General features: G+C 49.2%; 1 protein-coding gene across 4 annotated transcripts in view; it reads left to right on the plus strand.

The window, feature by feature from the left end:
- The window catches only part of LOC137304828 (myosin heavy chain, cardiac muscle isoform-like), a 96,392-nt gene that overhangs the window by 26,034 nt on the left and 47,101 nt on the right, over nucleotides 1–23,257 (plus strand). For 3 of the 4 annotated variants that reach the window (XR_010958643.1, XM_067973567.1, XM_067973568.1), the window contains 14 exons: nucleotides 749–937; nucleotides 2,346–2,584; nucleotides 4,375–4,582; nucleotides 5,828–5,907; nucleotides 8,789–8,885; nucleotides 8,978–9,051; nucleotides 9,212–9,275; nucleotides 10,893–11,042; nucleotides 12,100–12,182; nucleotides 13,014–13,072; nucleotides 16,807–16,870; nucleotides 17,580–17,697; nucleotides 21,638–21,679; nucleotides 22,913–23,044. Coding sequence is in view for 3 of the 4 variants with exons in the window: in XM_067973567.1 (XP_067829668.1) it covers nucleotides 749–937; nucleotides 2,346–2,584; nucleotides 4,375–4,582; nucleotides 5,828–5,907; nucleotides 8,789–8,885; nucleotides 8,978–9,051; nucleotides 9,212–9,275; nucleotides 10,893–11,042; nucleotides 12,100–12,182; nucleotides 13,014–13,072; nucleotides 16,807–16,870; nucleotides 17,580–17,697; nucleotides 21,638–21,679; nucleotides 22,913–23,044 (1,599 nt within the window). In the remaining variant the exon portion in view is untranslated. The remainder of the gene's footprint in view (nucleotides 1–748; nucleotides 938–2,345; nucleotides 2,585–4,374; nucleotides 4,583–5,827; nucleotides 5,908–8,788; nucleotides 8,886–8,977; nucleotides 9,052–9,211; nucleotides 9,276–10,892; nucleotides 11,043–12,099; nucleotides 12,183–13,013; nucleotides 13,073–16,806; nucleotides 16,871–17,579; nucleotides 17,698–21,637; nucleotides 21,680–22,912; nucleotides 23,045–23,257) is intronic. The other variant, XM_067973569.1, reaches the window with a different exon arrangement.

Here is a 23,257-nt window from a genome sequence, read left to right on the forward strand (position 1 = left end):
AGGAGGAAAGGTTAGTTCTTGGTGCTGTTGCTAAGTCCCTAAATCAGAAGACGGAGCTGCATTAGTATCAGTAGTTTGAGTTGTATGCAAATTAATGGGAACATTGATTTTATGTGTGCCCCCAAGGCACCCCGGTAGACCCCACATGGCCTGTACACTCCTGTGTGAAGACAATTTGATGAAGATGCTGCTTCATGATTGAGAACCCCAGTCACATGCGTTGACGATTTGTATCATGTTGTGTTATTTTCTAGCTCCAAGTAATGAAGGGTTTTAATAGATTAAATAGGAAGATACCGTTTCCACTGGCAGGGGGCTCGGTAACCAGGGGGCACAGATTTAAGGTAATTGGCAAAAGAACCAGAGGGGAGATGAGGAGAATATTTTTTACGCAGCGAGTTGTCATGATCCAGAATGTACTGCCTGAAAGGGCGGTGGAAGCAGATTCAATAGTAACTTTCAAAAGGGAATTGGATAAATACTTGAAAAGGAAAAATTTGCAGGGGAGTTGAATTAATTGGATAGCTCTTTCAAAGAGCCGGCACAGGCACGATGGGCCAAATGGCCTCCTGTGCTGTATGACTCTATGATATTCCCAGAAAATAAACAACAGGACAGGCTAGATAAAAAGAGTGAATTATCACCTGAAAATCTAAAAAATATTATGATATGCGTGTGGAGAGTGTAATGCTAAGAAAATGGTTAAACGGTTGCTGTGAAAGATTTCTAACGCGGCTGAATGCTGCAGGAGAAGCTGGATTTGCACAAACGTGTTCAGCACCTGACTCTGGAGCTGGAGCGAGCTGTGAGAGGGCGAGAAGGCTTCAATGAGCAAGTCGCTGATCTCCATGTGGAGTTGGTGAGCACCAAATCTCAGGCCAACAGACAAGACCAGGAGAAAGTCTTACTGAAGGAAGAAGTTGCAACCATCAAACAGGTATACGCGATGCTTGCAAGCCTTTTTCTCGAAACGGAACGTTTTTGTTCTCTGTTTATAATTTTCAGGCCCTTTCTGAGGAGACTTTGTTGCATTGTCTGAGAGGAATTCCCCCAGGAGATTAAAGTCTTCGGTTGACATTAGTTCTGTTGCAAACATTGTTTCCACTCTTAAAACCGCAGCTATGTTGACATGCTGCATACCTGGCTGGTGATGTGTTCTCCCAGGGTCAGGGTGAGTCCAGGTCAACTCTCAGCCTGGTCCGAAATTTCAGGCACTGCCCCAATCATTGGACCTTCTTTGGGTTGTCTCCTGGTCGGCAGTATTACCGGAGTGGGCTAGAGGTTGGGGGACTGAAAATAGTGGCTATCTGCTCGGGAAAATATTTGATGAATAAACTTTTGCTTTTTTTTTTGCAACAGGCAATAGAATGGGATGGGAAAGTAAGAACAAGTGTAGGCCATTCAGCCCCTCGAACCTGCTCCGCCGTTCAATCAGATCATGGCTGTTCTGTACCCCAATTCCAGTTTCCTGGCTTCACTCCATACCCCTTGATACCCTCACCCAACAAAAAAATCTATCGCCCTCCTTCTTGAAAGCTCCAATTGTCCCCCAGCGTCCACAGCCTTTTGGGGGGAAGAGAGTTCCAGATTTCTACTATCCTTTGTGTGAATGGTTCTTTGAACAAAAAAGTACTCCCGCTATACTTTCCTTCCCCTTTAATTGACAGACAACCGTGAACCTTGACTCTCAGAGACTATGCTGTTAAACCATTTACCACCAAAACTCTTAAGTTCCAACTGATATTAAGAGAAATTTGTTAAACGTCTGTACGGTGAATTACTGAAGTGGCTAGTCCCAGTTGTTCACGTGTTCTGCAATAAAGAAAGAAAGGCTTGCATTTATATAGTGCCTTTCATGACTTTAGGATGTCCCAAAGTGCCTTACAGCCAATGAAGTACTTTTGAAGTGTGGTCACTGTTGTAATGTAGGAAACGCGGCAGCCAATTTGCGCACAGCAAGTTCCCACAAACAGCAATGAGATAACGACCAGATAACCTATTATAATGTTGTTTGAAGGATAATTATTGTCCAGGACACTAGGGAGAACTCCCCTGCTCTTCTTCGAGATAGTGTCATAGGATCTTTTACATCCACCTGAGAGGGCAGACGGGGCCTCGGTTTAACATCTCATCCGAAAGACGGCACCTCCAACAGTGCAGCACTCCCTCAGTGCTGCACCGGAGCGTCAGCCCTAGATTATGTGTTCAAGTCTCTGGAGTTGGACTTGAACCCACAACCTTCTGACTCCGAGGCGAGAGTGCTACCCGCCGAGCCGCGGCTGACACCCAGCGGAGTTTCTGTTTACTCGGCAGGTTGACCATCTTATCGTGCTGTCCTGTTTCAGGTGAACGAGAAGCTGACCTCCGAGCTTGGTGAGTTCCGGCAGAAGTTGGAGCTGTGCCTGGACCAACTCCATCAACTGGAGGCCGAGAAGAAGATCTTCAACAATCAAGTCGAAGCATTGGAAACAGAGCGTGTTCAGTTGGTCAGTGAGAAAGAGATGTTGCTGACTGCTGTGCAGGCGGATGACAAAAGCTACGAGGATGAGCTTCTCACTCTGAAGAAAAACTGCAAGGAACTCAGGTGACGAGGAAAGGTTGCTCAGCTGTTGGGGGATCCAGTGAGAACAAAGGCATTACTAGTTTGTCAATGACATTACGTAAAGAATTGGTCTGTTTTCTGTGAGTAGGTTCGACTGTATATGTGCAACAACTTGCATTTATATAGCGCCTTTAATGTAGTAAGACGTTCCAAGGCGCTTCACAGCAGCGTAACCAGACAAAAATTGACAAAGAGCCAAAGAATGAGAAATTAGGACAGGTGACCAAAAGCTTGGACAAAATCGAACTGTCCAGTGTAAAACCAGAAGAGCTACAAGCCCGACTCTATAGAGTCGAGTTTGTGCTGGAATCATCTGGGATGCTCTGAATACTAGCAGTTCCTCCCCCCACCACCATCTATAGGAATTGTCGTCCAAAGATGAGATCTTCTGACTGTTATAGATGCTCTGGTCAGATCACACCTTGAGTACCATGTCAAGTTTTGGTCACATATAAGGGAGACATTCAGGCCCTGGAGGTGATTAAGAGAAACACTGCGACTGTCAGGGGACTAAGTTATGAGCAAAGGTGGGAGACGCTTGGGGGCTTTTCAGCCTTGAAAGGAGGTGACTGAAGGGTGACCTTTAATGAAGTATATAAGATAGGAAATGGTATGGAAAAGGTGAATCTGCAACACAGCTTCAAACTGAATCGTGACAATAGGAAAAGGAGACATGGGGTTAAACTAATGAGAGGCAAGTTTAGGGCTAATGTCAGGACTTCACACAAAGGGTGACCAACACATGGAACGAACTTCCTTGTAGGGTGATGGAGGTGAAAACCTTGGAATTATGTGACGACAACAGTTGGATGCAATGATTGGGGGTTGGGGACTTTTCTAGAGGATTGAGCCAAGGTGGGCTCAATAACCTTCCTCATCTGCATCTCTCTTGCCATCTTGTTTAAGTTGCTTCAGTGACGTTAGTGTCATTTTTTTTATTATAGTTCCTTTTCGTAACTGTTTTAAGCTATTAATTAACGATTCTTTGTGTGTGTGTGTGTGTGTGTGTGTGTGTGTGTGTGTGTCACACATGGGCAAGCTGTCCTGTTCTTACGATGGTGTCTGACACACTGCAACTCAGGAAGGATATATAGGCCTTGGAAGGGAGTGCAGTGCAGATTCACCAGAATGATGCTTGGGCTTAGAGGCTCAAATTATGAGGACAGGTTGCATAAACTTGGCTTGTATTCCCTTGACTATAGACGATTGAGAGGTGATCTGATCGAGGTGTTTAAAATGTTAAAAGGATTCGATAGGGTAGATAGAGAGAAACTATTTCCTCTGGTGGGGGAATCCAGAACAAGGGGGCTTAACCTTAAAATTAAAGCCAGGCAATTTAGGAGGGAAATCAGTAAACACTTTTTCAAGCAAAAAGGCAGTAAAAACCTGGAACTCTCGTCCCCAAAAAGCTGTGGATGTTGGGGGACGATTGGAGTTTTCAAGACTGAGATCGACAGTTTTTTTGTTAGGTAAGGGTATCAAGGGATATGGAGTTGACATCCAGATCAGCCATGATCCAATTGAATGACAGTACAGACTTGAGGGGCTGAATGGCCTCTTCCTGTTCCTGTGTTCCTATTGACCTCTTCTTTGTGGGAAATGATGGTTAAAAATGACACCACACTGTTCAGAGTTTTGAATCTTATGAATAAAAAATTGACCAGAGTTGTTGAGGGAACCTTTTAATGGCTGCAAACTCACCTCTCTCAACACTGTGAAAGGTAATCGATACTGAGCCTCTTACATTTACAGTGAGACCTCTTTCTCCTCAGGGCTTCTGAAGCTGAACTGAGGGAGCACAGCGAACATCTGGAGGCTCAGTTGCAGCAGAAGACGGAGGAGCTCGCTGTAGTTACCCTGGAGCAGCATCAAGTGACTCAACATTGGAAAGAAAAGTGGCAAGAAACTGCTGTGGCTCTTAGAGCCAAGGAGAAGGAGCTCCAACTAGCGGCTGTGAAGTGTCAGAGCAGCAAGGAGAAGGTGTGGAGCTTTTTACTGAGAGAACAGCAATTGGCAGATGTCCCAAAGGGGTGGTGTAACTTAATAGCTTTGTTGGTGCCACTATCTCAGTTGTGTCACTATGTGGAGGTGCAGAGCAATGGGCCAACCAACACGCGCTATCATTGATTCAGTGAGACGTGCAAGCTTCTGACCCTTCATTACCATGAAGAAGTGTTGCAGTTATATAGACCTCAGTAAGATATCCTATTTACGACCATCGCCAAAAGAACCGGGGGAGAGGTTAGGAGAATTTTTTTATGCGGAAAGTTTGGGATGTCCTCTCAGGAAAAATTGGTGGAAGCAGAATCCATAAAATAGCTTTTAAAAGGGAATCGGATAAATCCCTGAAGAATAATTTCCGAGTATGGGGGAAAGGGCCGGGAGCGGGACTAAGTTCTTTCAGAGAGCCCGCAGAGCCAGGGAAGGCTGTATGACCTGCTGTGCTGTAAAATTCTGTGATTCTAGAAGGACAATAGAGGTGGAGTGGCACTCGAGACCTGCGACCTCCGCGTGCTGCTCTCCCCTGTTTATTTTACTGGACGCTGCTGGCCTTGTGATTGCCGTTGCCAAACATGAAGGAATGCAGCTGTGAGCCAGTTGAACATCTGGGTCGCTGCTGCCGTCGGAAGGTTGGGTTGTTTATTGACGATGGCGGGAGAGCCGTGCGATTGACGCTGACCGCATCTCCATCGTAAGAGCATCTTAGGCCTTTATACACACGGTGGAGCTTTACACTTGAATCTTGCCCATTAAGAGAAAACTAGTTGATTTTTAAAAAAATTAATTCTCAGGAGGTGGGTATCGCTGGCAAGGCTGGCATTTATTGCCCATCCCCTTGTTGTCCTGGATACAGCTGAGTGGCTTGCTAGGCCAATTCAAAGGGCAGTTAAGAATCAACCACATTGGTGTGTCACATATAGGCCCAGACCGGGTGAGGACGACAGGTTTCCTTCCCTAAAAGACATTAGTGAACCAATTAGATTTTTACGATAATCTGATAACATCACAGTCACTTTTACTGATACCAGATTTATATTTCCAGAATTCAAATTTGATGGGATTTGAACTCACGTTGTACTGGATTATTGGTCCAGGTCTCACAGATTACTAGTCCAGTGACATAACCACTACACTATTGTACGCCAGCACTAAGATCAAACTAAACCAGCCCTGAACTTGTTCTAGATTGATGCCCTTTATTGTGATGGTTCTTTTTCCCCTTAGCGGGCTGACTTGCTCGGAGACTGTGAGAGCTTTGCGGCTGATCTGGAGGAGCTGATTGAGCTGAGGGCTGCTGTAGCCAGGTAGGATTGAGTGTGTCGTTAAGAGAGTGATGTTACTGCATAACCTTGATATATCTGAGACGGTTAATGTGTGATAGTTTTTTTATATCACTGGTCTAACAGCCTTAACATGTCCTTGCAGAGTATTTTTAAGCAATGATGATGGTTTGGTCACTTGAAATTGCGTAGAATTTACTGCATGGCCATTCGGCCCAACGGGTTTATGCCAGTGATTATGCTTCACACGAGCCTCCTCCCTCCCTACTTCATCTCACCCTATCAGGATATCCTTCTATTCCTTTCTCCTTCATGTATTTATCTAGCTTCCCCTTAAATGCATCTATGCTGTTCGCCTCATCTACTCCATTTGGCAGGAGGAATAGAAAAGCAGTATATTATTTAAATGGAGAAAGATTGCAGAACTCTGAGGTACAGAGGGATCTGGGTGTCCTAGTACATGAATCACAAAAAGTTAGTATGCAGGTACAGCAAGTGATTAGGAAGGCAAATGGAATGTTGTCATTTATTGCAAGGGGAATGGAATATAAAAGTAGAGATGTTTTGCTACAGTTGTACAGGGCATTGGTGAGACCACATCTAGAATACTGTGTGCAGTTTTGGTCTCCTTATTTAAGAAAGGACATAATTGCTTTAGAGGCGGTTCAGAGAAGGTTCACTCGACTGATTCCTGGGATGAGGGGGTTATCTTATGAGGAAAGGTTGGACAAGTTGGGCCTGTATACACTGGAGTTTAGAAGAATGAGAGATGATCTTATTGAAACATATAAGATCCTGAGGGGACTTGAAGGGGTAGATGCTGAGAGGATGTTTCCCCTTGTGGGAGAGACTAGAACTAGGGGGCCACAGTTTAAAAATAAGGGGTCTCCCATTTGGGACAGAGATGAGGAGAATTTTTTTCTCTGAGGGTCGTGAGTCTGTGGAACTCTCTTCCCCAGAGAGCGGGGGAGGCAGGGTCATTGAATATTTTTAAGGCTGAGTTAGACAGATTCCTGATTAACAAGGGAGTCAAAGGTTATAGTCGGTAGACGGGAAAGCAGGTTGAGGTCACAGTCAGATCAGCCATGATCTTATCAAATGGCAGAGCAGGCTCGAGGGGCCGAATGGCCTCCTCCTGCTCTTAATTCACATGTTTGTATGTGGTAGCAAGTTCCACATTCTCAGCACTCTCTGGGTAAAGAAGTTTCTCATGTATTCCTTATTGGATTTATTAGTGATTATCTTATATTTTTGGCCCCTTGTTTTGGACTGCCCCAGAAGTGGAAACATCTTCTCTATGTTTACCCTAACAAACCATTTCAAAAACTTAAAGACCTCTATTAGCTCACCCCTCAGCCTTATCTTTTCTAAAGAAAAGAGCCCCAGCCTGTTCAGTCTTTCTTGATAGTTATATGAATCAGTTTAAGTCACATGATCTATCACTTAGCAAAGGGATTGGGAGCAAAATTCATGTAAACCGAGGCAAACACTTTCAATGGAACAATGGCCACTGTAACGCAATAGCGGCTTTGAAGGGAAAACAACTGTACAATTGTCTATTTTTACAGGAAAAATATTTTTACGGTCCACAAAAATACCCAATTAGCAGAGGTTACTTGGAAACGGAGGTTGGTCGCAGTTTTAAGTTCACCGTTGGGTGCAGAGCCTGCATTCGTGGAGATTTATTTGCTTCCTGGGACATTTGAACACTTTACTGTTGTCCATTTACTTAATTTGTGTCTCACTGCATTTCTCTCAAACTTTCCACCATATCCTCGGACTCACTGTGAGCAATGCCGCGGGAGGTCCGCCCGTGTACAATATGATCCTTGCCTTTACCTAGTGCCTTATCGGGTCACCAGAATACTTCGAAGCTTTTCTCGCAATGAGCACTTTTTTTTTTTTGTCGAATGCGGTGACTTGTGCAGAGCAGCAGAAACAATTGAGATAACTACTGAATGGGCGCGAGGCGGCCGGCCGTCTGGGCGCGAGGCGGCCGGCCGTCTGGGCGCGAGGCGGCCGGCCGTCTGGGCGCGAGGCGGCCGGCCGTCTGGGCGCGAGGCGGCCGGCCGTCTGGGCGCGAGGCGGCCGGCCGTCTGGGCGCGAGGCGGCCAGGCCGTCTGGGCGCGAGGCGGCCGGCCGTCTGGGCGCGAGGCGGCCGGCCGTCTGGGCGCGAGGCGGCCGGCCGTCTGGGCGCGAGGCGGCCGGCCGTCTGGGCGCGAGGCGGCCGGCCGTCTGGGCGCGAGGCGGCCGGCCGTCTGGGCGCGAGGCGGCCGGCCGTCTGGGCGCGAGGCGGCCGGCCGTCTGGGCGCGAGGCGGCCGGCCGTCTGGGCGCGAGGCGGCCGGCCGTCTGGGCGCGAGGCGGCCGGCCGTCTGGGCGCGAGGCGGCCGGCCGTCTGGGCGCGAGGCGGCCGGCCGTCTGGGCGCGAGGCGGCCGGCCGTCAGGGCGCGAGGCGGCCGGCCGTCAGGGCGCGAGGCGGCACGTTTTGGTAGGAAGAATAAGGAGGTCACTTATTCCTCAGAAGACCAGAAACTAAATGGGGTTGAGAAACTAGGAGACCTGGGAATACAGATACTTAAATCGCTGAAAGGAGAGAGATAGAGAGAAAAAGGGACACATAGACTGAGTGCAAACAAAGTACTGCGGTTAATTTCTAGAGGAATAGAATACAAAAGAAGGGAGTTAATATGAAGTTTATATAGAACCTTGGTTGGACCACACTTACTATGTGCAGTTCCGGTCTCCATACTACAGAAAGGGAATTGAAACACTGGAGAAATTGAGGTTGTGATGAGCTGCAGTGTAAATGCAAGTCCGTTCGTTCTTTACCGTTGCAATACCTGGTGCACATTGGCACAAGGCACCTCTCTGGCTGCGATTGCTCACCTACCTCTCCTGGTTTAGGATGACGGCGGAGAAGAGGCAGCTGAAAAAGCAGCAAGAGGAGAGCGGGCGGATCATCCGCCTCCTGCAGCTCCAGAAAGACATCGTCGGCGACCCTGTAAGTGCTCAGTTCCACGATCCGGTGAGAAATTGAGAGAATGTTTAAGTTTTGCCTGACCGCTGGTTTACCGTCTGTCTCCGTTCCTCCAGACTCCACGAGGGCTGAATTCTCACAAGTTCTCCCGTAAATTGGAGAACCTTCATGCCGAGCTGCAGACCAACCAGTAAGTGCCTGAGATTCCTTGCTTATTACACGCGGGCATGCTGGATGAGCAACCCTCTCTCTTTGCTGCTTGCAGTTTGAATTAAGGTTGGGGATACAGCAATGGAAAAGTGAAGGCGGTAGAAGTGAAGACATTTATTTTTCCTCTCATTTTCAAACAGTGACAGAATTAATGAACTTGAAAAAGAGAAGGGTGAGATGGAAATGGAACTGAAGAAATTTAAGGTATTTCCAATGATGATTTGTATTATTACAAATTCGAAATACCTCAAAGGTAGACTTGGAATAAATGACCTTGTGAGGGCACAGCAATATAATGATGAGACTGTGTGTACATGTGTGCGTGCCCGTGTATGTGTGGGGGCAGGCGTGTGCGTGCCCATGTATGTGTGGGGGCAGGCGTGTGCGTGCCCATGTATGTGTGGGGGCAGGCGTGTGCGTGCCCATGTATGTGTGGGGGCAGGCGTGTGCCCTCATTGTCTTTCCGTGACTGTGACCTATCGCTTTGATGCTCCGGTTTTCTTCTGAATGTGTTGACTTCATAGCTTTCCACCTCTAACTTGTACCTGCTCCAGGTGGGTTTGTGTGAGCCAAGTCAGTGGGCTATTGAGCAGTGGGGGGCATCACACCCCTCTGGTGTCCACACGTGTGCACTTTCGAACAGGAATCACTGGATTGTGGGGACTCGGACTGATTTCCCCAACGCCCCCACTCCACCCTTTCGCTGTCCCATGGGACCACCCAACTACCACCCTGACCGAGACGTTCACACTGCAGTGGTCGGAGAGTGGAGACTTTGGGCAGCTTCAGTCAGCTGTTCCTGGAGCAGATACAAGGGGCTGACAGCGCTGGGAGGTACTCAGCTCCTCGGGTGAATAGTTAACGGCGCTTAATCGCATTTCAACAAGGTGCGAAAGGCTTATTCAACTGCCCGAAATAGCAGGCATGCTTAATGTGTTATAAGTGGCACCTTTGTAATTGAATTCAATGGTAATGGCATATAGTTGGCACCATTTGCCCGATATAGGCGGCTGCCCCTGATAAGCATGGACAATGTAAGTGGGGGCAACTGTGTGTGTGTGTGTGTCACGCACACGCACACGCACACACACACACACCCGAATCTTGCTAACGGCGTGTTAATGAGGCACGCCGTTATTAATGTGCGAATCGTCCAGCAAATTCAGGGGATTAAGAGATACACTGTGAGTTGCGAATCCCCAGAACGTGCTGGTCGATTTACGTCGCTCCGCTGTTTGCTTCGCGCAAACAGCATCTCGCCCTCAGCCTCCCCGTTATTTTTAAGAACTTGCTGGATTTGCACATTAATTGCCCGTTAAACTCGCCGCAGGAAGTTAGGGCTCGTAATTAACAGCGTAAATACCCTTTTAACGCCGTGATAATTGTCAATGCAATGCCAATAAATCTCTCCAGCCCAGATAGGGAACAATTTAAACTGTCCAGCCTCGTGCCAGCAGGTAGTAAATTGTTAGAGATTTTTAAAAATTTCAAATTTCAAACTTTTTTCTTACTTTTCATTTCTGCCTCTTTTTTTCTCTCTCTTAATCCTCTCTCTATTTCTCTTATCCGCACTTGATTTGACTCTAATTCACCCTCCTTCTCTGTCCGTCCTCTTTCTTAATCTTTAAATCCCTTTGGTTAAGGGGATGGATTGTTGGTCCCTTCTTTCACTGAGCTCCCAGATGTCCCGATGCTGTTATCAGTTCGCGCTTCCAGCAACTAAAGGTGCAAATTGTATCCGAGCTGGAATAAGTCTGACTAAAGGCACACGCTGCGAGATGCCCCACTCCAGTATAACGTGAAACATCTGGATGCTTTCAGCTGGAGTGTCCACCTCTGGCGCGCGTTGAGCTGGAAGCTTGCAAACAGGAGCTGGAGCTGGAGAAGAACAGGAGCCGAAGGTTACAGCAGCAGGTTCACGACTTAAAAGGGGCCACTCAGCTCTTGGTGGAACAGAACCATCCAAATCAAGTACGTACCCACTCTGCCCCTGGGCACCCTTGGGAAAACGGCGGACGGTCATTTAGACGAAGCAAATTTATTTTTTAAACCCTTTATTTAATATGTTCTCATAACAAGTCAAATTAAAGTTGAAAAAATGCAAAAACAAAACTTGATTTATACATCAGGAAACTGAAGTCTTCAAACAGTGCTGTGGGATTGTTTACTTCGACCCGAGAGGGCAGACGGGGCCGTGGTTTAACGTCTCATCCAAAAGGCAGCACCTCCGACAGTGCAGCACTCCGACAGTGCAGCACTGGAGGGTCAGCCTGGATTTTGTGCTGAAGTCTCTGGAGTGGGATTTGAACTCACAACCTTGTGGCTCAGAAGCGAGAGTGCTACCCACTGCGCCACTCAACAATCTGCAGCACGGAAACCCACCACTGCACAACTACAGAGGATGATAAAATATATTTTTGTCCTACAATTTAAAGTTTTCTTCAGGTACCTAGACAATTCAGCGATATTGTTACAGGGTGTCAGCTCTGGCTCAGTGGGTCGCACGTCTCGCCTCTGGGTCAGAAGGTCGTGGTTTTAAGTCCCACTCCAGGGACTTGAGCACATAATCTCGGCTGACACTCCAGTGCAGTACTGAGGGAGTGCTGCATTGTCTTTCAGATGAGCTGTTAAACCCCCTCTGGTGGACGTAAAAGATCCCATGGCGCCATTTCAAAGAAGAGCAGGGGGAGTTCTCCCTGATGTCCTGGCCAATATTTACCCCTCAACCAACATCACTAAAACAGGTTATCAGGTCATTATCACGTTGCTGTTTGTGGGATCTTGCTGTGCGCAAATTGGCTGCCGCGTTTCCTACATTACAACAGTGACTACACTTCAAAAGTACTTCATTGGCTGTAAAGCGCTTTGGGACAGAGTGAGATCTTGAAAGGCGCTATATAAATGCAAGTCTTTCTTATTGGAAAGCTAATGATCCCATTCACCACTCGAAGGGACTAAAGATCTCACTAATGAACAGACCATGCGCAGTCCTCATCCATAACTGCTTGTTTGTTGAATTCCTTCATAGGCAACAGCGTCACCCGAGATTCGAAGGAGGTGGATTGCACTGTCGGAGGGGGATCTGCGTGACCTGGATCCTGACCACGACCGGTCTGTTCACTATAAATGGGCCATTTTTAAAAAATTCGATTCATTTGCCTTTTGTATCGTGTGTTAAAAGTTCTGGGTCCCCTCTTTTTAGCAAGCACCAATTTATTGTGTTTTAAATGTCAGAGTGTAGCAGGAGGGTTTTGATAAATATCATAGCTCCGATTCAAAGGATCCGAAGTGCATTATTATAAATTATTTATTTACGACATACACTGTTGGATGAGGCCAACGTAGGGCTGTATTATTGATTGTTAAGTGTTAGAAAAGTGGTCATTTTCCAGCTCTTGTGCCTTGAAATGATTCTGTTTGAATGACATTTGTTGCCTTAACAGAGAAGTTGGCTCTCAAACCTTCAATAAAATAGCAGGCAGAAACATTTCTACAAACATGGGAATTATTTGTAACTAATATTCAGAGCACCTCATTTCAAGGCATTGGTGCATGTCCAATTTTCCATTAGTTAATGTTTATAAACCAAAAAGAGTCTCTCTCTCTCCCTCTCTCCTTTTTCTGTTTCTCTGTCTCCCTTTCCTTATCTCACGTCTTGGTGTCTCCCGTCCTTTTTTCTTGCCTTTTTCGCTCTCGCTCTCGCTCTCTCGCTCTCGCGCTCTTACTCTCTCCCTGTCTTACCCCCTTGTCTCTATCTCTGTTGTTCTCTCCCTCTCTTTCTCTCTCCCTTTTCAATCTGTCTGTTTACCTGTCTCTCTCATTTCTCTCACTCACGTTCTCTTTCTTTTGCCTCTCTCTTTCTCTGTCACACTCTTTTTCTTCCCCCCCCATTGCCTGGCACACATTCACTAATATATTTTTCTTGTTTTCTTGTCCTTCCAGAGATAAGAATGATGAAGACTCAATGTCATTTGACGGTGATCTTTCCTTACCGTTAAAAGGCAAGTAATATTTATATTTTGGCTGGAAAGTTCATTATTTAAGATAATTGCCGTTTCTACGTCGTTGGGGAATATACCCATCAACTAAAGGGGAAGTTTGAGTGGCTGCTGCGTTTCCTACATTACAACAGTGACTACACTTTAAAAAAAAAGTTCTTCATTGGCTGTAAAGCGCTTTGGGACGTCCCGAGGTCATGAAAGGTGCTGTTTAAATGCAAATCTTTCTTTTCAATGAATTGACGTTCTTTTAATAAAAGTAATCACTGGTAAGGATGATTTTCTTCTGTAAAAAGGTGAATATTTAAAAAAAAATGTACCTCCCTGATTTTCCTTCCCCTATTCTCGTTACTTTAGTAGTGATCCAATGTTATCTGTCACAACAATTGTAGTTGATAAACCCAGTCCCTAATCCTCTTCGAGTGCAGAGTTAGACTGCTGCTGTTGTCTTACCGTGCCACCAGGTGGCAGCTGTACCCCAGCTTTCACTCAGGATATCTCCAGTGTGTGAGGCTGTCTCTGTGTTTCGAGTTCAGGTTTCCCCTTCTAGTTCCTAACTGGAATTGTGCGTGCACCTGAAGAAAACTTGCAATTGTCGTACGAGAATCTATTTTATCACCCACCTGGAGCGGTGAGTTTCGATGCTCTGGATTGTTGAGTTGTTGCTCAGCGGGCAGCACTCCCGTCTCAGAGTCAGGAGGTCGTGGGTTCGAGTCCCACTCCAGAGACTTGAGCACATAATCCAGGCTGACGCTCCCAGTGCAGTACCGAGGGAGTGCTGCACTGTCGGAGGTGCCGTCTTTCGGATGGGACGTTAAACCGAGGCCCTGTCTGCTCTCTCAGGTGGACGTAAAAGATCCCATGGCCACTATTTCAAAGAAGAGCAGGGGAATTCTCCCCAGTGTCCTGGGGCCAATGTTTATCCCTCAACCAAACATCACTAAAACAGATTATCTGCTCATTATCATATTGCTATTTGTGGGACCTTGCTGTAGGCAAATTGCCTACGTTATAACAGTGACTACACTTCAAAAAGTACTTCATTGGCTGTAATGCGCTTTGGGACGTCCTGAGGTTGTGAAGGGCACAATTTAAATGCAAGTCTTTGAGTTCCCCAATCCCGAGCACAGCGTGTGAGGAAACACCAAGTGGAGTCTGACCACACCCCTCAATGGGTGAAGAAAAATCAGTGTGAAGGGCAGCACTTTGGGGAGAGGGGCCCGGGAACAGGTCGTTTACCAGGGGAGAGGGGCCCGGGAACAGGTCGTTTACCAGGGGAGAGGGGCCCGGGAACAGGCCGTTTACCAGGGGAGAGGGGCCCGGGAACAGGTCGTTTACCAGGGGAGAGGGGCCCGGGAACAGGCCGTTTACCAGGGGAGAGGGGCCCGGGAACAGGTCGTTTACCAGGGGAGAGGGGCCCGGGAACAGGCCGTTTACCAGGGGAGAGGGGCCCGGGAACAGGCCGTTTACCAGGGGAGAGGGGCCCGGGAACAGGCCGTTTACCAGGGGAGAGGGGCCCGGGAACAGGCCGTTTACTAGGGGAGAGGGGCCCGGGAACAGGCCGTTTACCAGGGGAGAGGGGCCCGGGAACAGGCCGTTTACCAGGGGAGAGGGGCCCGGGAACAGGTCGTTTACCAGGGGAGAGGGGCCCGGGAACAGGCCGTTTACCAGGGGGGAGGGGCCCGGGAACAGGTCGTTTACCAGGGGAGAGGGGCCCGGGAACAGGCCGTTTAACAGGGGAGAGGGGCCCGGGAACAGGCCGTTTACCAGGGGAGAGGGGCCCGGGAACAGGCCGTTTACCAGGGGAGAGGGGCCCGGGAACAGGTCGTTTACCAGGGGAGAGGGGCCCGGGAACAGGCCGTTTACCAGGGGGGAGGGGCCCGGGAACAGGCCGTTTACCAGGGGGGAGGGGCCCGGGAACAGGCCGTTTACCAGGGGAGAGGGGCCCGGGAACAGGCCGTTTACCAGGGGAGAGGGGCCCGGGAACAGGCCGTTTACCAGGGGAGAGGGGCCCGGGAACAGGTCGTTTACCAGGGGAGAGGGGCCCGGGAACAGGTCGTTTACCAGGGGAGAGGGGCCCGGGAACAGGCCATTTACCAGGGGAGAGGGGCCCGGGAACAGGTCGTTTACCAGGGGAGAGGGGCCCGGGAACAGGCCGTTTACCAGGGGAGAGGGGCCCGGGAACAGGCCGTTTACCAGGGGAGAGGGGCCCGGGAACAGGTCGTTTACCAGGGGAGAGGGGCCCGGGAACAGGTCGTTTACCAGGGGAGAGGGGCCCGGGAACAGGTCGTTTACCAGGGGGGAGGGGCCCGGGAACAGGTCGTTTACCAGGGGAGAGGGGCCCGGGAACAGACCGTTTACTAGGGGAGAGGGGCCCGGGAACAGGTCGTTTACCAGGGGAGAGGGGCCCGGGAACAGGCCGTTTACCAGGAGAGAGGGGCCCGGGAACAGGTCGTTTACCAGGGGAGAGGGGCCCGGGAACAGGTCGATTACCAGGGGAGAGGGGCCCGGGAACAGGTCGTTTACCAGGGGAGAGGGGCCCGGGAACAGGTCGTTTACCAGGGGAGAGGGGCCCGGGAACAGGTCGTTTACCAGGGGAGAGGGGCCCGGGAACAGGTCGTTTACCAGGGGAGAGGGGCCCGGGAACAGGTCGTTTACCAGGGGAGAGGGGCCCGGGAACAGGCCGTTTACCAGGGGAGAGGGGCCCGGGAACAGGTCGTTTACCAGGGGAGAGGGGCCCGGGAACAGGTCGATTACCAGGGGAGAGGGGCCCGGGAACAGGCCGTTTACCAGGGGAGAGGGGCCCGGGAACAGGTCGATTACCAGGGGAGAGGGGCCCGGGAACAGGCCGTTTACCAGGGGAGAGGGGCCCGGGAACAGGCCGTTTACCAGGGGAGAGGGGCCCGGGAACAGGCCGTTTACCAGGGGAGAGGGGCCCGGGAACAGGCCGTTTACCAGGGGAGAGGGGCCCGGGAACAGGCCGTTTACCAGGGGAGAGGGGCCCGGGAACAGGTCGTTTACCAGGGGAGAGGGGCCCGGGAACAGGTCGTTTACCAGGCCTCTCTGCTGCCTTTGCTGAAGAGCTTGGGGAATCGGGAGAGAATAACAGCAGTGCTGCCCTCACGTTTCAAACAAAAACACAATTGATTTCCAAAGTGATCCCATCTCCCTCCCCCCCCTCGCCGTCTCTCCCTCCCCCCCCTCCCCCCCCTCGCTAAAAGAGGTACCTCGATGAGAATCAGCAGTGGGGAGCCCAGGGATTTTCCCCCATTCGATAATTGCACCTCTGGTGACATCAGTTAAACGAGCACAGACGGGGGAACTGAACCCCTGGACATTTCTCTCTGTCGCTCGTTCCCACAGTGACCATTGCTTTTACACACAGTCATTTTTGTTTTAGAAACAAGATCAGATTAGGCTTCACATCAGTGCGGATCTTGTCAAATCTTTGTCTAAAGATCTTTGTTATTCTGACTCACTGGATGATCTAAGCAATAAAAATCAAATCAAAATGGTCATTGTCCAGTTTCTAGTGGAGGCAATCGATTGGCCCCAGACATGTGATGATGTTTTAATGTACCTTGTCAATCGAGGCAATTTCTAATCGAGTTGTCCTGTTAATTCCTATTAGTCTTGCTGTCAAATCTGGCTTCAGTTATCAGCCTTTCATCCTGGTATAGTTATTGTTATTTGCCGTGTGTTTGGAGAATTATCTCCAGGCTTATTTTGTTTTCTAGACAAGAACGAGGTCCCAACAATTCCTCTTCCTGACCAAAGGCAAAAAGCCCTGTCGTCAAATTGGTATGTATATTCTCTGAGACACCGCACCCCTCGCTGGATCCCTCTCCGAGACACCGCACCCCTCGCTGGAACCCTCCCCGATACACCGCACCCCTCGCTGGAACCCTCTCCGAGACACCGCACCCCTCGCTGGAACCCTCTCCGAGACACCGCACCCCTCACTGTAACCCTCTCCGATACACCGCACCCCTCACTGTAACCCTCTCCGATACACCGCACCCCTCACTGGATCCCTCTCCGATACACCGCACCCCTCGCTGGAACCCTCTCCGAGACACCGCACCCCTCACTGTAACCCTCTCCGATACACCGCACCCCTCACTGGAACCCTCTCCGATACACTGCACCCCTCGCTGGAACCCTCCCCGAGACACCGCACCCCTCGCTGGAACCCTCTCCGAGACACCGCACCCCTCACTGGACCCCTCTCCGATACACCGCACCCCTCACTGGACCCCTCTCCGATACACTGCACCCCTCACTGGAACGCTCTCTGATATAACACATCTTGCACCAGCCCAATAGAACTTTGTGATGTACCATGATTTCTGACTTAATGCAATAGACTTTTAGTTCCTTCTGTAATCAGGTAAACACTCTGTCTATGGCAACCATTTTGTGTTGATTCTAAAGACAGTCTCGTCTATCTTTTCAAAACTCCAAAGCGATTCCACTAATTTGACTAATCAATTAATGTCAACTCTCCCAGCCCTCCAGTGCTGCTCACACAGGAGCTCCTGTCACAGATATCTTCACTTCAGCAAGACCTTAAGGACACAAAGACCACGCAACGCCAGCAGTGTGCGATTATACGGGGCCTGAGAGAGGTGAGTGAGGGGTACTGAGGCAAAGTAAAATGGTAATTGGAGGGGCCGATAGAGTTTCAGCCCCGATAGTTAATGAAATCTCACTTGTTGAGAGTGAAAAATATTTTTGATTATTTCCTACAGTTGTGACATAATATATTAATGATAGAATGTTTAAAGCCTTCGAAGAGTCAACAGTCCTGTTGCAGGTTGGATTTCAGTGTGACATTCACTGGATCCCTCTCCGATACACCGCACCCCTCACTGGATCCCTCTCCGATACACCGCACCCCTCACTGGATCCCTCCCCGATACACCGCACCCCTCACTGGATCCCTCCCCGATACACCGCACCCCTCACTGGATCCCTCTCCGATACACCGCACCCCTCGCTGGAACCCTCCCCGATACACCGCACCCCTCGCTGGATCCCTCTCCGATACACCGCACCCCTCGCTGGATCCCTCCCCGATACACCGCACCCCTCGCTGGATCCCTCTCCGATACACCGCACCCCTCGCTGGATCCCTCTCCGATACACCGCACCCCTCGCTGGATCCCTCTCCGATACACCGCACCCCTCGCTGGATCCCTCTCCGATACACCGCACCCCTCGCTGGATCCCTCTCCGATACACCGCACCCCACGCTGGATCCCTCTCCGATACACCGCACCCCACACTGGATCCCTCTCCGATACACCGCACCCCTCGCTGGATCCCTCTCCGATACACCGCACCCCTCGCTGGATCCCTCTCCGATACACCGCACCCCTCGCTGGATCCCTCTCCGATACACCGCACCCCTCGCTGGATCCCTCTCCGATACACTGCACCCCTCTCTGGAACATTGTTTCATACACCACATCCCCCACTTAGGCAGAGTGACAAAGGGCTACAGCCATCTGGACACATGTATTTCAGAATGTCACTGCCTCTAGAAGAAGAAAAAAAGGGAGGACAAGTTTGGGGTGGGGGATATTGAAGTGTGTTCCTTCAGGGTCTCCAACTGGACGGTGGAGACCATCGTTAGTATCTCAAGCTCTTCCTATGTGCTAGCAGATATTGTAGGGGAAAAGAAAGATTGACTTGTGTTTATATAGCGCCTTTCATGACCTCAGGACATCCCAAAGCATCTTACAACCAATGAAGTACATTTGAAGTATAGTAACTGTTGTAATGTAAGAAACACGGCAACCAATTTACGCACAGCAAGATCCCACAGACAGCCGTGTGATAATGACCAGATAATCTTTTTTTTTAGTGATGTTGGTTGAGGGTTATCAGCCAGGACGCCGGGGAGAACTCTCCTGCTCTTCTTCGAAATAGTGCCATGGGATCTTTCACGTCCACCTGAGAGGGCAGACGGGGCCTCGGTTTAACATCTCGTCCAATAGACGGCACCTCCGACAGTGCGGCACTCCCTCAGTACTGCACTGGGAGTGTCAGCCTAGATTTTGTGCTCAAGTCTCTGGAGTGGGACTTGGACCCACGACCTCAGAGGTGAAGGGAGCTACCCACTGAGCCAATTGAGCCACGGCTGACACCGTGAGGTGTTTACTGTGGTAAGATCTGGGAGCCACTTTTTATACTGCTGTACGGAGTCACTGTTGCAATTGATAAATTGAACAAACAATGAGTGGTGAGAACCTGCCAGTTGGAATGAAAAGAGTGTGTCAGGTTTGTTTCAGGAGTGGAAAAGGCTAATTCGTAATCGCAGTTTTTTGCAGTGACATATTGATTCTATAGTTTGAACTGCTGGAATCTGAATTGGAGACAGACTGCGCACAGATGGAGCCAAGGGAGTTGCAACTTAAGTTGAATCACTCAGCCAGGCAGTCTGCAGGACATTGCAATTGCATGTTGAGTGGAATCGCTCTTATTGATCAGGACACTGCGTGCTTCTCGAGCTGAAAAGTCAATCGTCACGGGAGGGTGAACAGTTCATTATTGTCAACAGTGGTTTTCACTGGGAAGCAGAGGAGCATCAGTTGACGTGTACAAAATAAGCAAAAACCTTCACTGAACCTTGAGCGGGCTTGTTTGGGCTTTGTTGAAAGTTCCTCTTCCAGTTTCGAGATTTGAGCAGTCGGTGAATTCGTGGCATCCTTAATAAGTCATTGCCCTGTTGCTGAGCCCATTGGTGACTCTCCGTTGCTTGGTAACGCCAGCCGCAGCTTCTGGGTTACATGCAAAGTTGCTCAAACGTAACGACGGTGACTTTCCCCAGTTTGCAAGTTTAAATTAGTGAGTAAGAATCACAGAAATTACAGTGCAGAAGGAGGTCATCCAACCCATCAGGCCTGTGCCAATGATAGCTCCTCACCTCGAGCTGTCCACTCTCATGCCTCTTTTCCCACATCCAATGGAATTACAGAGATTAGAGCACAGAGGAGGCCAAATTGTTTTGGTTACTCTTAATGTGGCCCCCGCCCACCCTGAGGTATAGCGTTTGGTGAGAACATTGTCTGAGTAGACGGGAAGCAGACTGATGGGCAGCACAGGCTGCTGTGGGGTATAGAGTTCACTTCGTGGGAGGTCCTCACTGCTTTACCCTCCCAGTTTCCCCTGCTGAAGACCCTAACTCAAGCTGGTGTTCAGGGCTCGCGCACCTCTGGTACTAGGCCCCACGTGGTCAATTTTCCTGGGTGGGTATGGACAATGGGTGGCGGCAGGCTATTAATCCACGGGTGGGGAGGGGGGGACGAGGGGATCGCAGCCAAGCCCAAACCTGTTCCCATTTGACATCCAGAGGTGTGCACTTTCCAGTGGGAATCACTGGGTGAGGATCAGGAGCAGGAAACCCATGTGACTTTTCTCCCCCTTGGCTTCAACTGCCCCGAGCCCAGTTACAACATTCCCCGCTTCAGAGACCTGAGCACAGAATCCAGGCCGACACTCCCAGTGCAGTACTGGGGGAGTGCTGCACTGTCAGAGGTGCCGTCTTTCGGATGAGACGTAAAACCAAAGCCCCGTCTGCCCTCTCAGGTGGACGTGAAAGATCCCATGGCACTATACAAAGAAGAGCAGGGGAGTTCTCCCGGTATCCTGGCTAATATTTATCGCTCATAGAGACGACAGCACAGAAATGCCTTTTCGCCCAACTGGTCAATGCCGGTGTTTATGCTCCACACGAGCCTCCTCGCACCCCTCGTCATCTAATCCTATCACTATATCCTTCTATTCCTTTCTCCCTCGTGCTTATCTAGCTTGCCCTGAAATGCATCTATTGTATTCGCCTCAATCACTCCATGGTGGTAGCACATTCTAACATCACTAAAACAAATGATCTGGTCATTATCACATCGCCGTTGTGGGATCTTGCTGTGCGCAAGTTGGCTGCCGCGTTTCCTACATTACAACAGTGACTACGCTTTATATAAAAAAAAAGTACTTAATTGGTTGTAAACCACTCTGGGACTTCCTGAGGTTGTGACAGGTGCTATATAAATGCAAGTTCGTTCTTTCCTGCCTGAAATCAGGTACCTCGGCACAGACTGGGGACCAAGCCTGGGACCTTTATAGTCTTTATGGCTCAGTAACATGCAGGGCATCGAATTTACCATCTGAGCCATTGGGGTAGCCCTATACTTGGAAATTTTTGACCTCTGATGAGCCAATGGTATAAGCATGTTGTCACTCTAAATCTAAACAGCGAAAAAGGGACCCTTGCAAGTGACATTCTCTCAGACTGCTTGTCTCCCTAAAATTTCCAGAAGACAATGTCGCAGACCCAAAGGTGCTCCTGCTGGACATGACCTCGTTTATTAGTATCAGCAGCTGAACTGGAACGCCGATCTACCAGAATTACACTGCACTTGACGCAAACCAAGATTTCACACCGTGACCTTTGCGGTTCCCCTGTGAGCCCCTCGCAGGCCCCGGTTTGAAAATCACCGCTGTAAGTTACCTGGGGTAGAGATTGTGCGATTTATTTTCTGATCTTGTATTTTCTCTGTCTAGGAACTGGAAGAAGCCAATTTAAGCAAACCAGGAGAAATGAAGGTAACTGCCCGATGAACTCAATGTTTTAATATCGACCGTTAATTTTGCTGCCATTTCCCATCCTCAACCGCGATGGTTGTCTTGAGTGATGGAGGTCGTTACGACCTGTCCAAAACTGGAATGGGTTCAGTGCGGTTTGTGTTTCACGCTAAATTGCGAAACCAATTTGTTCAATTGTGTCTCTTAATATTTATTTTGAGTAAACCCTAACGTCTTGGGTAGAAACTGTGGGGTTTCACTTCAGAGCCTTGCAATTCTTGCCCTTCAGTGTCAATCTACAATGTCAAAAACCAATTATCTGGTAATTATCACATTGCTGTTTGTGGGATCTTGCTGTGCACAAATTGGCTGCAGCATTTCCTGCATTACAACAGTGACTACACTTCAAAAAGTACTTCATTGGCTGTAAAGTGCTTTGAGACGACGTCCTGGGGTTGTGAAAGGCGCTATGTAAACGCAAGTCTTGCCGCCTTTCTCCTTTGCTGTTTGTGGGATCTTGCTGTGCAAAAAATTGGCTGATGCATTTGCCTACATAACAACGGTGACTGCACTGCAGATAATTTAGCACAGATTGCGGTTCAATCTTAGGATTTTCAATTCTTTGAGACACCACATTGTGCGCATCGGGTTATCAGGGAAACACTTTTAGGGTGTGCAATGCGATATTGGCAAATGGGTGAAATTCCTCCGGCCACAGTTAGAAGGAAGTCATTTAGCCAAACAGGTTAACACTACATTGGTAGACAAAGAAATTTCATATGAACTTATTAACACGATTCTGCCCCACGTATTTCAAAATAATTTTTTTTTGTACTGCAATAGGGTGTGAACCTCTGAAGTTTGTGGGAATTTCCAGAGCTGAAATTGTTTCCACTGGCAGGAGGGTCAGTAACCAGAGGACACAGATTCACGATAATTGGCACAAAAGCCAGGGGGGAGATGAGGAGAAAACATTTTTAACGCAGCGAGTTGTTATGATCTGGAACGCGCTGCCTGAAAGGGCGGTGGAAGCAGATTCAATAATAACTTTCAAAAAGGAATTGGATAAATACTTGAAAATGAAAAATTTGCAGGGCTGTGGGGAAAGAGCAGGGGAGCGGGAATAATTGGATAGCTCTTTCAAAGAGCCGGCACAGGCACGATGGGCCGACTGGCCTCCTCCTGTGCTGTATGATCCAATGTACTGGTCCTAGCTGCCCTCTTGCGGTTTCAACCCGTGAATTGTCTTTGCAGGCTGCTCTGGAAGAAGTGGACAGTGAGCTCTTCCAGGTGCGGGAGGAGTTGCAGAAGGTTTGGGACATGCTGCATGTTCGGAATACCGAGCTGGAGTCACGGCACCAGGAGCTGGAGTCTGCCAGGAGCCAGGTCAGAATGCAGAACTGGCAGAGAGGGAGGAGATTTCAGTTCACTCCTGGCACAGAGGGTAAACTGACAGTCATAGGAACAGGAGGAGGCCATTCAGCCCCTCGAGCCTTTTCCGCCATTCAGTTAGATCATGGCTGATCTGTATCTTAACTCCATCTACCCGCCTTGGTTCCGTAATCCTTAATCCCCTTACCCAACAAAAATCTATCAATC

Source organism: Heptranchias perlo, chromosome 38 (assembly GCF_035084215.1).
Source record: "Heptranchias perlo isolate sHepPer1 chromosome 38, sHepPer1.hap1, whole genome shotgun sequence".
NCBI lineage: Eukaryota > Metazoa > Chordata > Chondrichthyes > Hexanchiformes > Hexanchidae > Heptranchias > Heptranchias perlo.